General features: G+C 43.1%; 1 protein-coding gene across 3 annotated transcripts in view; it reads right to left on the bottom strand.

Annotated features, from left to right (window-relative positions):
• The window catches only part of DZANK1 (double zinc ribbon and ankyrin repeat domains 1), a 741,684-nt gene that overhangs the window by 433,257 nt on the left and 293,414 nt on the right, over window positions 1–15,013 (bottom strand). For all 3 annotated transcript variants that reach the window (XM_069234738.1, XM_069234737.1, XM_069234736.1), the window contains one exon: window positions 4,338–4,451. In XM_069234738.1, the coding sequence (XP_069090839.1) occupies window positions 4,338–4,451 (114 nt within the window). The remainder of the gene's footprint in view (window positions 1–4,337; window positions 4,452–15,013) is intronic.

Genomic DNA, 15,013 nt, shown 5'->3' with positions numbered 1-15,013 from the left:
AGTGACACAAAAGGAGCTGGGGTGTAGTCTGCATTTCCTGATGAGCTATCTGTGCTAGGAGGGAGAGGAGGAGTGGTCACTCACACCTGAAAGGGCTGTGCCTGTCATCACACAAAGCAGTCTCCGACCCCCTGGTGAGTGTCTGGGGCCTGGCCTGGGCAAGGCAGGATTTCACATTCAAAAGAGACTTTACTTTTAAGTAGACCTACTTCAAATGGGAAATTGGGTATAAGAATGGCACCCAAAACCACAGGCTTTAAAACACTTCTGGAAACAAGAGGAACCTCTGCCGGGAGAAGAGCTGAGAAGTGCTGTCCTGCCTGTGACTGTGCTTTGTGGAGCTATCCTGCAGTTGCTGCTTCTGCCAGAGTAAGAGGGCAAAGACTGGACTTTGTGTGCCTTCTATCTTGTGAAGAAGTCTCCAAGGGCTTGATTTAGAGCTTGCCTCCTGTTGTTTGAAGTTTCAGGGACAGCAAAGACTTCTCTCTGCCAGCACCTGGAGTCTCTGGAGAGACTCCTGCTCTGACAAGTGGTGCCCTATCCAGTCCCTGGGCCCTTGAAAGGAAAGCTGGTGGAAATCCAAGGAAATTGACTTCGGACCGACGCTGCTGCTGAATCCGGTGACGCAGCCTGCAACCGACTCCGTGATCTTGACTGGAATGCGACAACCTTCGCAGGCCCGACGCCACTGCAGCCCCGCTGAAGTCCGCGACTCTGTGGAAGTCGCCGCACCACGTCGTGACCGACGCCGCTCGAAGTGCGCGAATTCAACGTTTCGCACAGACACCGTGATCCTCGACTTCGCACATCGACTTGTTTTCACTCTTCACCACAGGTACTGTACTTGGGGGTCTATGCGACTCCGTGTCTGGCGCCGCTGGTGTCGACTTGTTGGGAATGACTCCGTCACGACGCTGTGTCAACACCTCATTGAAGCATTTTGTGTTTCTAAGCGCTATTTTTCAGTTTAATCTTTAAAAAATCATAACTTGACTTGTGTATGTTGGATTTTTGTCGTTTTGGTCTTGTTTTGTTAAGATAAATATTTACTATTTTTCTAAACTGGTGTTGTGTCATTTTGTAGTGTTTTCATTAAGTTACTGTGTGTGTTGGTACAAATACTTTACACCTAGCACTCTGAAGTTAAGCCTACTCCTCTGCCAAGCTACCAAGGGGGTAAGCAGGGGTTAGCTGAAGGTCATTCTCTTTTACCCTGACTAGAGTGAGGGTCCTTGCTTGAACAGGGGGTAACCTGACTGTCAACCAAAGACCCCATTTCTAACAGTGGTAATATCAGGGAAATCAACAGTACAAACCAACCCACAGCCCATAATCTGTCCCACAAACATCCAAACACCCACACATTGACCTGTCCAACCTGCCCCTCTGGCGCTGCCAGGTTGCCTACAGTCCAGTCTGACCATGTCAACACACCAAAGCAGAAAGCACTTAAATCAGAGTGATTTTTTAACTATTAAACTACAGGCCATAACAATTTCTGTTTCACTTGTTTGGTTTGAAAGCACCTTTTTCCCCAAAAAGGAGTGCATGATGAAACATTTTATCTATTTGATAAATCCGAAAAAGCTTCCCTGGGGGCCTCTTGCTGGGCTAAAGTAATTGAAAGGCTTAAGGCACAGCAAACACATTGCTCAGGGCAACTGCTAGCAATGCACTTCCATTAAGTGGCAAATCTACAATAAACAGGTAAGGAACGGGTTTGCTTTCCTATTTATTTCTGTACTTGCAGTGGGTTGCATAAAAAATGCCTTCCCTGACCACCATGAATGTAGGGTTAGCTACCCACTCTGGGAATAAGAGCATTTCCCTTTGCCAGGGGGTGTGAACTGTGCTTCTCAGAAGCAGCAGCAGCAGCAGAGGACTCCCTGCTGTGCCCTTAGGCCAGGATACGATACAGCGCACCACATGCTGTGCCTGCTCGGGCTGACCATTGTCATAACAATAGCCAGCCATTAGTGCTAAATGGGAAGCCTGCCACAAACCTGAAAGAAAGACCTACATCTGACCTCAGGAATTTGTCCTCGGACACGTGAATACATGCCTTTTAAATCGGACTGAAGGCAGGTTATCTTTTCAAAAGCAGGGTCATCACAGATAATGTTTTAACGGTCCAATAGCCCTGCAAACAGTGAAAGTGTGGAGAAGATATGATTTGTCCCCTGCGTCCCCCAACGCTTGTCCCCCGTGTCCCCTCGACTCCAAAATCTGGGGGGATAAATCCCCCACACTTCCTACGCCCATGCTGTCCTGGGAGTTCCTTTTACAAGCAATCGTCAAGCGTGTTAGTTCAGTTGTGACCAGGATGTGGGGTTGATGGCTTAAACTGGCAAGTCTGACACTCGACATCCATGAAACCTAACAGGCAGGGTCCGTGGAACATACATGCTACTAGTTGCCAAGTTTTGATGATTAATTAAAGTGGTGTGTCCTCACTTTATCCTACAATCTTCAGTGAACATGGCAAGCGGGAGGGCTGTGGGGGTGTTCTGTTAAGGTTCTTACACTGTAACCAGTAGTGTCTTGACCCACCAAGTTTTGGGTCTTGATAATAACTGTAAATAATATTGAAAAATTCAATCAGGAGCAAATTGGGGAAAGCGTGTTAGTTAAAATGAGACAAATGAACCACACAAAGACTACAAATTAAGGTTACACTAATTTGTTTATTTAAAACCCAAGACAATAAACATGGACTTTTGGATACGTGGAGAGAACTGGCAACCCCTGCTCCATACTGCTGCCTCCATTAAGTGTACAGCGTTTACTCTTCTATAGTAAACACGCATCTAGTGTTCACAGCATTGCAATTTAAACTGATTTAATTTTACTCATTTGAAAAATCCTGTTGGCATTTCATAGCAAACTTGTAATATACATTGTTTTGGTTCTTCTTGTCTTTCAAACATATTCTTCCCTGTGCTTCTATTTCACTAGAGACTTTAAAGGGCCCCATGCAACAAACTGTTCTGCTGAGGTATTACAGTTGTCTTCACACTTTTTTTGTGGAATCTTATTTCGTAAAAAAAACAAGGAAAAAAAAAAAAACGTCCACGGCAATGTGCTCTATAAAGAGGGTATGATTAGGGATGCACCCTGAGGACCTTCAGCCCAACATTGTAAGCTAATTGCAGGGTGAGGGCAGGGCCAGGTCCAAAGTGATCGATTATATGTCAACCCCCTGAATGACGCAGCCACCCTACAGAACCCTGCTGCGGATACCACAACCCTTTTCGTTTTTTAGGTTTCGCCTGCATGTGTGCTTGCGCACATGCTTGCGAAATCTTTTGTGATTAAACGAACTTAAAATGGGCTTAGAACCAGCATCTTACTTACCTGAACTTACCAATGGCTTACTCCAACTTCAATATGATTTACGCGCTTCGGATTGGCCAGCACGTCGTCTTCATGTCACTTCCTGTCATTGTCTTTGCCTTCTTCGCCGATCTTGCCGTGGAGTTGTCTGTGGACCAAGTACTCCTTCCGGTCAGTTCCCATTGGACACTGGCCAGTGTCCTTCCGCCTGCTACGACGCTGAAGGTACTTCTTTTTTTTTCCTGCATGCCATCTTCTTTCTTCACTGCAGTCTTCTTTGTCTTCTTTCTTCGTTGCTGTTTTCTTTTTTCTTACTGCCTGCCGTCTTCTTTCTTCAATGCCTTCTCCTGTCTTCTTTCTTCATTGCCACCTGTCTTCTTTTTTCTTTCTGCATACCGTTTTCTGTCTTCGCTATCTTCTTTCTTCTTTACTGCATGCTATCTTCTATTTACACTGTCATCTTCTGTCTTTGGTCCCATTTTCTGTTTTCTTTCTTCGCTATCTTCTTTCTTCATTCTCGCATGCCATCTTCGCAGTCTAATTTCTTCTTTACCCCATGCTATCTTCTGTCTTCACTGCTGTCTTCTCTCCCGTCTTGCTGTCTTCTGTTCCACATGCCGTCTTCTTTCTTTTAAGCTACATGCCAGTAGGTTTCGCCTTTGTCTTTTTGTCTATCTGACTTACAAATATTACAAAAATATTATAATAATGTTTATTTAAAACAAAATATAAAACAAACAGTATTATAACATTTTCAATTTTTTTTCAGCCAGTTTAATAGAAAAAAAGACAAAGGCAAAACCTACTGGCTTTGCCAATGCTTGTTTCACTGGCCTCTGGGAATCCCTCACCCTGCAGTCAGTGATACTGAGTCAGGTGTTGGGCATGGGCATGAGACCAAAAGAAAAGGGAATAAGCACTGCTACCTAGATGAAACAATTGTATTCACTATACCCACATCTCACTTCCTTTATTACCATGCCATGTTTTACAGAGCTCATTACCTTTAAAGTGATACTGGCTTGTGGCTGCATCTGCTGAAACAGAGGTGCCTCACATACAATACAAGTTGGTGTGTTCATTGGAACCATGGTCTTGCATTCCACACAAAGTCCCATCTACAAAAACAAACGGAACACAAAATATTATGCAGCTGTCAAAGACCATACAACAGTATGGGTTCTAGTTTGTAATCATCAGTACAATGAGGGTGGGGTTAGAGACATGGTTAAAAAGAACAAACTATTCTGTAACTATTTTGTTACCATTCACCTAAGTATACTGCACACCGTAAATGAAAAGTACATGCAAGCTAAACTGACAGGTCGGAAATGCATTCTTATAGTAGTGATCACTTCAGATGTCTGTCTCTAATCTGAGGGTCACTGATATTTTAATTTTGATCGATGTTAAGGGGAATAGTGTGACATGTCGATTTTTAGAAAGCACTGTGCATATGTATATCGTTAGTTAATTACACATAGCCTTCGAACCGTATAAGACTGACCGCAGCAAAATGTGCCAAAAGAAGCAGGATTTAAATGGTTACAATACTTTCAGAAGTCTCATTTTAGAAACAGCAATCAGAGTGTACCTAGTGCAAACTTGCTTAATAGGCTTCCAACAAAAGGACACATTGCAGAACTGGCAACAAGCTTACAGTACCTCTCAAAATAACACCCCTGTCACTATGAAGCTTCAAAATGCACCAATTAAAGCCAATACTGGCTCCCAAGCAGCCTTTCCTTTGCTGATTACCACTGCACACATTCCCATTTCTTTCAGATAGCAGGCGGCCTGGAGCGAAGGCTCGTTTTTTTTTTTTTGCCGTCTTTCCCTCCCGTTGCTTCCCAGTTTGAGCCCCCCGCACCCCCTAAATTTCCTTGCCACTTGAGGCTACCCTGGATTGTTATACATTGACTCACAGCCAGAGTTCATGTTGACTGGATCCTAGAACTCTTCTATGAGATTTTCTACCAAATTTCTGAGATTTTTCACTTCAATACCATTTATTTATACTTCATTCAACATCCCTCACAGATCCTCATCAACAGCACCTGTTTTCCTATGTTGTGAAGTAATTTTTTCTCACAATGACTTCATTTTTTGAAGGGACATTCCTGTGGGAAGAAGGTTGCCACTATTTCCCACTCTGTCTGTGTAATGTCTTTTTCACCTACATAGTCAGTGAAGTCAAGTGGGTTCTGTCAGAAAATGTCTAGCTGAACCCTGAAAGACAGGGAAGGCATCTGCCTGAAGGGGCACACGAAGGATTAAAAAGCAGGAAAGGAGAGAAGGAGATGCAGAAGGTAGGTGGCAAGTCCTCTACTGAACCTATGCATTCACCATGGAAAGACTCCAAGGAGGGGAGACTTTAAAAAAAAAGGTGACATAGACATCATCACCATCATGCATCATAGTCCTCAGTCACTGGAGCATCGCTCAACGTTTAGGCACGCTTCAGCCAACATGCTCCTCGTTGAAAAGCTGGACGGCAAGAAAGATCTAGCCAATGGAACCACTGATGGCAATGAATTTGCCAGTCTTACTGTCTCAGCCGCCGATCAGACTGCTCTCAAGAACATTGAAAATTCGATTGCTGCTGTCGAGAAACCTACTGTCGTCAGTGAAGCAACTATCAATATCTAGTCACACGCCATCGAGAAAGTAAACATAGAGATACCCCCCTCTTCAGAGTTACCAGAAGGGTGTTTTCTTTTTCAACTCCCATCTAGCCCTTTTCAGCAAAAATGCTACAGATGGTGATTTCTGATCCTTTACCACCATTAGATGTTCCTTCAAAGCCGTAATTGAGTCAAAGGAGTACAGTTATGTCTCCCATAAGAACGAAGTTATTGCCAACCTATCTGCCAACACCCATTCATGAACCAACAACACCTTCTTCAGTAATATCTGACAGTAGAGAAAAAAGATAAAGGTCTAGCTCTCCATCTTCATTGGTGCATTTTGCTTCAGATTCCTAGTCAACATACACTCCGGCATCACCAGCAACTTCTCCTATGTGCACAATCTCAATGTAGGATAATAATATTTTTCAAGATGTATTAATAAGGAGCGCAAACACATTTTTATATACAACTGGAAACACTGCAGTCAGCAGTTTCTGTATTCATTGAAACACTTCAGCCTGACTTGTTATTATGTCAGCAATGCAAAAGAAACATCCATCTGCTCTAAAGTCTAAGTTCTCCAGACTGCAAGAGTAAGACCACAGATGCGGCAGCGCATAAAGTTTGAGGCACAGTGGCAGTTACTCTAAAAACTGCTAAAGACACTGCTTTGTTGAGCAGATTTGACAGGTCATTAAGAGAGTCACTGTCGTCTTCTGTGAACATCTACAGCAAGAACGCAGACATGTTTCCTAAAAGTCATTCAGGAAGATCATTTGGTGAGCAACCAGATAATAAGAGCAGCTATAGATGCTACATATTTAACTGTTACACACTTCTGTGCAGCTCTCTGCAAAGGGCATCAAGAGTGGGGCTAGCATCATTGAAGCCTGACACTGAAATGAAAATAATGAATTTCCTTGTCTCTGTGTCAGTTTTATTTGGCGCCCGCACATATGACGAGATGCAGAGTATTGAGTAAAGATGCAGAGACATTAAAGGCGATGAGTCTCAAAGAAAAAACTAAAATTTTCAGATCACATTATCAAAGGCAAGACTACTGATATTAGGACAGGGAGTGGGTTCTATCCCCGTCCATGTGCCTATCCTCCATATGATCAGCAACAACAGCAGCACCAGCAACAGGGACCATTTCAGAGACGATCAGGAAGAGGAAGATGACAACAACATTAGCGCTTCTCTTCATCTGGGATATCTAAACAACAGTCAAAACTATGGGTACCCCACTTTCAGTCCTCTGTTGCTCACTCTAATGGGAGGGAGTGTATCGAAACAACTGGAAGAGTGGAAAAGAATTTCAGGAGATATGTGAGGTTTACTAATAATTAAAAAAGCATACAAAATTAAATTCAAATCACCTCCACCAATTATCCCACCAAAAAGTACACCAAAAGATAAGCTTTTGTGTGCTAAGAAAGGAGGTAACATCTCTCCTTCAAACACAAGCAAACAAAAGTCCTACACCGAGACACTGTGGGAAAGATATTCCAACTATTCTAACTATTTTTCGGTTTCCAAGAAAGGTCTAAAAATGATTTAATTCCATCTTGAATTTGAAGCAGGTCAACAAGTACATCAGAAAACAAAAATTTAAGTTGTTGGCCTTAAACCAGATTTATCCTCAACTCATGAAAGGAGACTGGATGTGTTCAGCAGATATGCAAGACACCTATTATAATATCCAAACATTATGAAAGCACTGAAAATACCTTGGATTCACTGTGGAAAAAGCTCATTATCACTTCAGAATGCTTCCTTTGAGACTAAAGCCTGTACAAGGTCATTTTCAAAGTGCATCGCAGTTATGGCCACACACTTAAGTAGAAAAAGGTTTTATTTATAGCCAGACCTAGACAGCTGTCTAATAAAAGCTCCATTGCTTTAACATCCTAAAGGGATTTCAACACCACTATGTTCATTTTTCAATGGTTAGGTCTGCATGTTGACCATGCAATATCAGTATCAATTATGGTTCAGAATCTAAACTATCTAGGCGCCATGCAGACACTGAAAATCGCGACAGGTGCAACTGCACCCGTCGCACCCCTTCCACTCCGCCGGCTCCATTCGGAGCCGGCATCCTCATGGAAGGGTGTTTCCCGCTGGGCTGGCGGGCGGCCTTCTGGCGGTCGCCCGCCAGCCCAGCGGGAAACCCAGAATACCCGCGGCGGTCTTTTGACCGCGCAGCGGTATTCTGGCGGTTCCAGCCAGGCCGGCGGCTTCCGCCGCCGGCCGGGGTCAGAATGACCCCCAAAGTGTTTACCATTGTAAGGTTTTGAAGAAGGGATGGCTCCTATTGCAGACTCTATCTCCCAGCGGGTGTCAGTAATAATCTAATCCGGAAACAATGGTATTGTGCATTTATATAGTACCCAGTGCATGTCTTTTCATGTGGCATCTCCAACAATGTGTGGAAAAACAATGGATTTAAGACCACAGCAGCTGGGAAGCCAAATTGCTACAAACACCACAGGCCAAAGAGTCAGTCAAGGTGGTGGTGCAAGATAACAGATAACCAGAAAGGGACTCCTTTCATCAGAGCCTACCTTTTCAAACCACAGTGACCAATGTATCTCTGCTGGGATGCTAAAACCACTTGCAGGCTATGACAACACAGGGTTTTGTGTTCAAAGAAATAGAAATTGTACGATGTAAATATACTGGAACTGAAAGCTGCGCCTCTTGAAGGCACTTCAACCATTGTTCAAAACAAAAAGTCTGTTGGTTCAAACAGGCAATATGAACATAGTGTATTATTTAAACAAACAGGGTGGTACCAAGCCGAGAACTCTATCCCTAGAGCCCCAAGCAATCTGGCACTGGCCTATGGCAAGGGATCTAATTACTCAAGGTATGGATATCCCAGGTCTACAGAACTGTCAGGAAGACTTGTTAAGCAGATATTACATAAAATAATATTAATGGGAAATAACCAACAATGTGCTAGAAGATGTTTTCCAAGACTGTGGATATCCTTCTATAGATCTCTTCACAACAAGTGAAATGCAAAATGCTGAAGCTTTGCATTAGTGTGGGAACCAAGATTAATTGATGGTGCCATTTTTCATGAACTAGTCAAACAAATTTCTGTACCATTTTCCACTGTCGCCACTAGTTCCAACAGTACTGATTAAACTGAGTCTTTTCTATAGATTTTGTTGTGACAAGTCAAAACTCAAAATGCTGAAGCTATACATCATGAGTGGGGGAACCAGGATCAATGGGCAATGCCCTTTTGATAAACTAGGCCAATAAATTTCTGTAGAGTTTTCGATCATCCCTACTAAATCCAACACCAATGATGGAATTGAGGTTCTGCACTTCTAAAATGTTTTTTGTTACCCGCGAATGGCCCATTGCTGTGGTGATTCCTAAAACCTTTTCATCTATCAATAGACCCACAAAAGAAACTGCAGAGCAGGCTGAATCTATTATCGAAGATGCAGAGGGAGGTCCATACCAAGTTCAATAACTGAATTTGACAGCCTGGCTCCTTAGGGCTTGGAATATGGACATCTAGGTTTACCTCAGGAATCTATGAACCTTATTATTAAAGCAAAATGACCTTCCACAAGAGTGTCCTACAGTTTCAAATGGAAACGATTTGTCATCTGGTGTTTGTAGAACAGCCATGATACCATTTAATGCTATGAAAACTTATTTTATCCTTAACTAATGCATCTGGTAAAATCATAGTTACAATATTCTCTTTTAAAAGTGGTTTTAGCTGCTGTCACTGCTTTCAGAAACAGGCCAGATCAAAGATTGTTTTACCTGATTCCAGTAGTAAAGGACTGAAGAAAATCTATTCACCTTGATCACAGCTTTCTCCTCTATGGGAACTTAATTTAGTGTTATCTAAATTAATGGCTCCACTTTTTAAGTAGATCCACAAGGTATCACTGCAGCAGCTTTCCTGGAAGGGAGCGTTTCTGGTTGCACTCACCTCTCTTAGAAGAGTTAGTGAGCTGTTACTTCTATCTGCAGTTGACCTACATACTGTGTTTCATCACAATAGAGTAGTTGTAAGAACACACCCATTTTCCTCCCACAGATGTATCTTATTTTCATATTATTCAATATATCACTCTACCAGTATTTTTAGTTAAAAAAACTTCTACCCTATCAGGAAGCACTTTACATTCATTAGATGTTAGACGAGTGATAAAGGTTGATTTAGAAAGAACCAAAGACTTACGTGAGTCTACACACTAGTCAGTTATTGACCTCTTTGTATGGGCATGCTGTTTACTAAACAGTTCATAACTAAATGGACAGTGTCCTGGTAGTCTGTTGTTATCAGCAAGCTAAGAATCATTTGCCTGTTGGACTAAAAGCCTGTGCCACAAGAGGTGAAGCAGCTAAAGCTGCTTGGTTAGGAGACGTTGCCCTTACTGAGATCCGTAAGTCTGCTACATGTAGATCAGTCCGTGCCTTCACTTGACACAACTGTTGAGATGAAGACTCAAAGCCGACTCTATGGTTGGTCAGGTAGCATTAAGGAACCTTTTCGGTTAAGGCTCATTTTGTCTCAGCCTGTATTCTAAATTAGAGATTTTACCTTAAATTGTCAGTATTGACTACAAGGGAAATGTGTGCTTCTCAATTTTATATTTATGACTATCATTGGGGATCCTATGATGTAGAACGAAATGGTACTTGCACTTACAGTTCTACGTTGTCTGAATTCTCACTCTGGTCATAAACAAAGCACCAAGTACCAGTATCTATGTTTTAATAGCTTGAAATTTGTAGTCTGCCATTCATAAAGAATGGAGCTGTGAAACACGTTGGATAAGGGTCTGCTTAGGTTAACAAGAATCAAAGTGGAGTGGAGTGGTGTGGGAACATTTCTGTGATAATCAGGCATCTGGGCAGTTCTATGGGTTTCTAGGTTTTTGTTAAAGAACAGAATGGATTGTCCCTTAATGATGTGAATTGGGTTAGCTTCAGATCCTAGAAGCAAAGCAGGAGAGTGCTTGGTATCTCAGTTTCTCCTCCTTACATTGCAGAGTAAACAGTCTCGTAATGTCAGTGCAGTCATGTGCTGTGCAAGTGCCAATAGAAGTCTTAATTTTGGCCATCATGCATGACTGGGTGTCATAGTTGAATGCCTTGCTGATGGTACAGCAGATCTTGTATAGGATTTATTTGGGAAGCAGGAGCCAGTGAACCTATCAGATGATTGGTGTGATCTGGTCAAACCTGTGAAGACCTTTGATGAGGGTTGCTCCGCAGAGTAGATGCCTGAAGTTGAGTCGGGTGGACCGCTAGGAAGACAACCAGCCAGCAAAGTGGTACATCCACTGAGACAGAAAAGAACCAGTCATGAATGGTGGTTCCTAAGCTGCTTCCACTAGAAAGAGCTTCACTAGGCTGAACAGGGGCTGGTAGGAAGCCTTATCTCGTTTGTGATGTGAGCCCTGAAGTTGAGGTTAGTATCAACAGAAGCTCAGCAATCACTGTATGTATTGTGTGCAATTACTGGTGATGAGCACAAATTTCATCTTTGAAATTCAAGCTTGTTTTCTCTGTAAAGAAAGCAAACTCAGGTAAACAATTCCCAGTTCATATCTGCCTATTGTGTATAGTAATAAAAAACAATCGTTTATGACCAATGTTATTTTCAAAATTATGTATCCCTTTTCATCCTGCATCAGTATTTATACACTTAAAGCTTTTAAGGAATTTTCATTGCCCTTGTTGAGGAGTGACACTGATGTTTCTCCGTTGCATGGGGAAAAAAAGATTTAGAAACTTTGCCTGCCCACTAAATGAAAAAAAAAAAAAAATAACATTACATTTAGTTGTTCACAAGTCTGTTTGCAAAGCTGAACAACCATTGTCAGCACCAACAGATCTGGTGTTCGGCACCAGCCTTCTGGCTTTGTCAATGTTTGCCACGCCTTATGTAAAATCTTATTGTTGAAGGAGCTGCTGAGCCCTTGCCATCAGGGAAAAATGGCTAAAAACAAAAAAGAATTAGTATAAAAAAGCATACATTGCCATAGTAGCCCCTGACACCAACTTGAATGACTTGGTGTGCGGTTGTTCTCCTTGTAAAAGGGCAGCACGATATCGCTCACAGTGAAGGAAGCCACTGGCTTTAGTGGGATGACCCTTTGCCCTAATGGGCAGCAGAAAAATGTGAAATAAATAACAGAAACGACAAATGCATGAAGTGTGTAGGCTGAATTACCTTATAAATAAGTATGCAGATGTAATTTTAGTAAAATCAAAATTCTTGGCTAACGCTAAGCACACCTGCCTTGATTAGCTCACAGCTGCCAGGAAGCCTCACAGGTACACACATTCAAACTTCACTTCAACGGCATCTACTCATCAAGCTTTGGGAAAGGCAATACGTCTACTACTGATGAGCATGTCTTTTTTTATTTGTTTTTGTAAGCATATGGAATAGAAATCAAAAGTTTAAAAATAAAAATGTCACCCACAAAAGATGTCATGCATACGTTTCCCAAGAAAAATGCGAAAAATGCGTACTTCTTTTCAGGCGCTGTGCACCTGTGATCAGGAAAAATGACATAACTCGTAAAGCAAGGCTTCCAATGGAGGAATAAGCCAGTGGCTAATGCGGGTAGACCAAAAGCTCTTTTATGTATGCATACGTGTGTATTTTATTATGATTTTTTAAATATTAAGCTGGAGAGACAGCCAGCGCTGTCTCCAGAACAAACTTTGGCAAAGCCAATACGTCTGACACTGGCTGCCAACTTTTGGGCTTTGTCAGTACTTGTCTTGTTTTGTCATGATTTTTGTAAAATGTTATTTTTGAGAAAGAGTTGGACTTTCGTCAATATAAAAAAAAGTAAACATCGGCTAAAATCTAAAATATTTTGTTGGCCTCACAAAGCACCCTTTGCCATAGTAGCCCCTAGTATTGAAGGGAACAACTGTGTGTGGCTGGGCTCTTTGATGAAAGAACAGAATGATGTTACTCACAGTGAAGTTAGCCCATGGCTGAAATGGGCCAACCCATAGCCCCATGCTGTATTGCTGTAGTGGGTGGAAATAAAATGTGAAGGAAATATCAACAACAGACCAATGGATGAAAAGGACTGGCTAAAAACCTGTATACGTATATTTCATTGATATAATTTTGGTAAAATCAAAACGTCTTGACTAACCCCAAACCTAAAATGACCACTGATAATTGGCAACAAGGAGGCAAAAAAAAAATCTTCCAGCGTATGAGTAAACCATTTTGGTTAGCACGGTTCCATAAGAAAATTATACATTTTTGGAGAAAACTGCTTATTAGAAAATAAACACACCAAAAAACGCAATCTGCGTAAGGATGCAGACAAAGGTTAATAACCAAGAAGTCATAAATTATGAGTTAGATTAACAAGAAAATCGTAGCTTTAACCTCAGATGGCATACAAATAAGAAACTAGACACTATGGGGGTCATTTTGACCTCGGTGGTCTTTTGTCAAGACCGCCGAGGGACCGCCGTGCTGAAGACCGCCAGTGGTGGCGGTTTTCCGCTAGGCGTATTATGACTGTTGGCAGCTCTCCGTCCTTTTTCGGATGGAGAGCCACCAACAGCCATACTGGTGGGCGGCGGGGAAGTGGAGGTTGCTCCACCTCCACCGCCACGTCAACAGAACACCGCCCACCGAATCACGTCCTGTGATTCGGCGTGGCGGTGTTCTGATGACGGTGTGTTGTCGGCGGAGCAGCCCCCATGGCTCCCGTACCCTCCCGGAGGATCGCCGGACCAGGTAAGTCGATCGTCCGTGAGGGGAGGGGAGGGGGGTTGGTGGGTCTTGTGTGTTGTGTGCGTGCATGGGGTGTGCGTGTGTGTATGTAGTGGGGATGTCTGAGTGCCTGTATGCTTGCAGGGGTGTCGTGAGTATGGGAATGAGTGCGTGTATGTCTGTAGATATGTCTGCATGGTTGTGTGCGTGTATGTTTGAATGTGGGTGTGCGTGTCTGACTGTGTGAGTGGATGTTTGCATGTATGTCGGTGTGTGTGCGTTTATGTGTGTTGGTGGTGCCTGCGTGCGTGTCGTGTGTGCATGAGTGATGTGATGTTGGGGTCGGGGTGGGGAGGGGGGGGTCCTGCCACCTTTGGAGGGTGGCAGGGGTGGTGGGGCCTGTAGGGGAGGGAGTCGGGGTGGGGCGTGGCGGAGACCCCTATCAGTGCCAGGTAAGGAATTCCCTGGCACTGATAGTGCTTACCGCCATGGATTTCATGTCGGTTCCAACTGCGGGAAATCCATGGCGGTAAGTCGGGTCCAAATACTGCCGGCGGTATAGTGACGACCGCCGGGCTGGAGACCCTGGTCTCCAGCCCAGCGGGCGGAACGGAGAAGCGGCAGATGACCATGGCGGTAACCACCATGGTCATAATTCCAAAAAAAAGACCGCCAGCATGTTGGCAGTCTTACCGCTGCTTCTCCGCCGTCCGCCAGGGTCGTAATGACCCCCTAAGTTATGTGAAGACAAAGGAGCAGGACATGGGCCGTCATATCATGTTCCAAAATGCCCATGGAGGCCCTGGTGGAAGGTACCCAGCTACATGCAGCGGTTCATTAACTTGAGGTGTTGAATTATTTGGTGGAATTATTTGTTGGTGCCCAACACTGAAGGTGAACCCGTCTGAAAACCAATGCAACTGCAGAAGAAGTGCTTTGAGAAACTTGTCACGTAAGGTTGGCAGGCTGTGTGCATAAGAAAATACGTCACTTACCTGTAACTGTAGTTTTCCAGTACTGGAATCTTTCATAGATTCACATGCTTGAATCATTCCTGTCATCCAGATGGGAGTCCCCAGTACCTTACAATAGCAATGTAATGTAAAACTTGATATATCAAGGCCCGTAGGCCTTCACTTTTGTAGGCTAAGTCTATTTGGAAAAGAGACCAAAGATAGAGCTCAGCAAATCAAGCTGTGTTTCCCTCTAGAACACTCCTGTGAGAAACTCAATTCCCTCAAATTTTCTTAGGTACTAGTGCTAGAGAACGAGTGAAAAAAGAAGGAATACATTATTATAAATATAG

Source organism: Pleurodeles waltl, chromosome 5 (genome assembly GCF_031143425.1).
Source record: "Pleurodeles waltl isolate 20211129_DDA chromosome 5, aPleWal1.hap1.20221129, whole genome shotgun sequence".
NCBI classification, from domain to species: Eukaryota; Metazoa; Chordata; class Amphibia; order Caudata; family Salamandridae; genus Pleurodeles; species Pleurodeles waltl.
The sequence above is the reverse complement of the archived record's forward strand: the minus strand, read 5'-3'. Positions and strand labels throughout refer to the sequence as shown.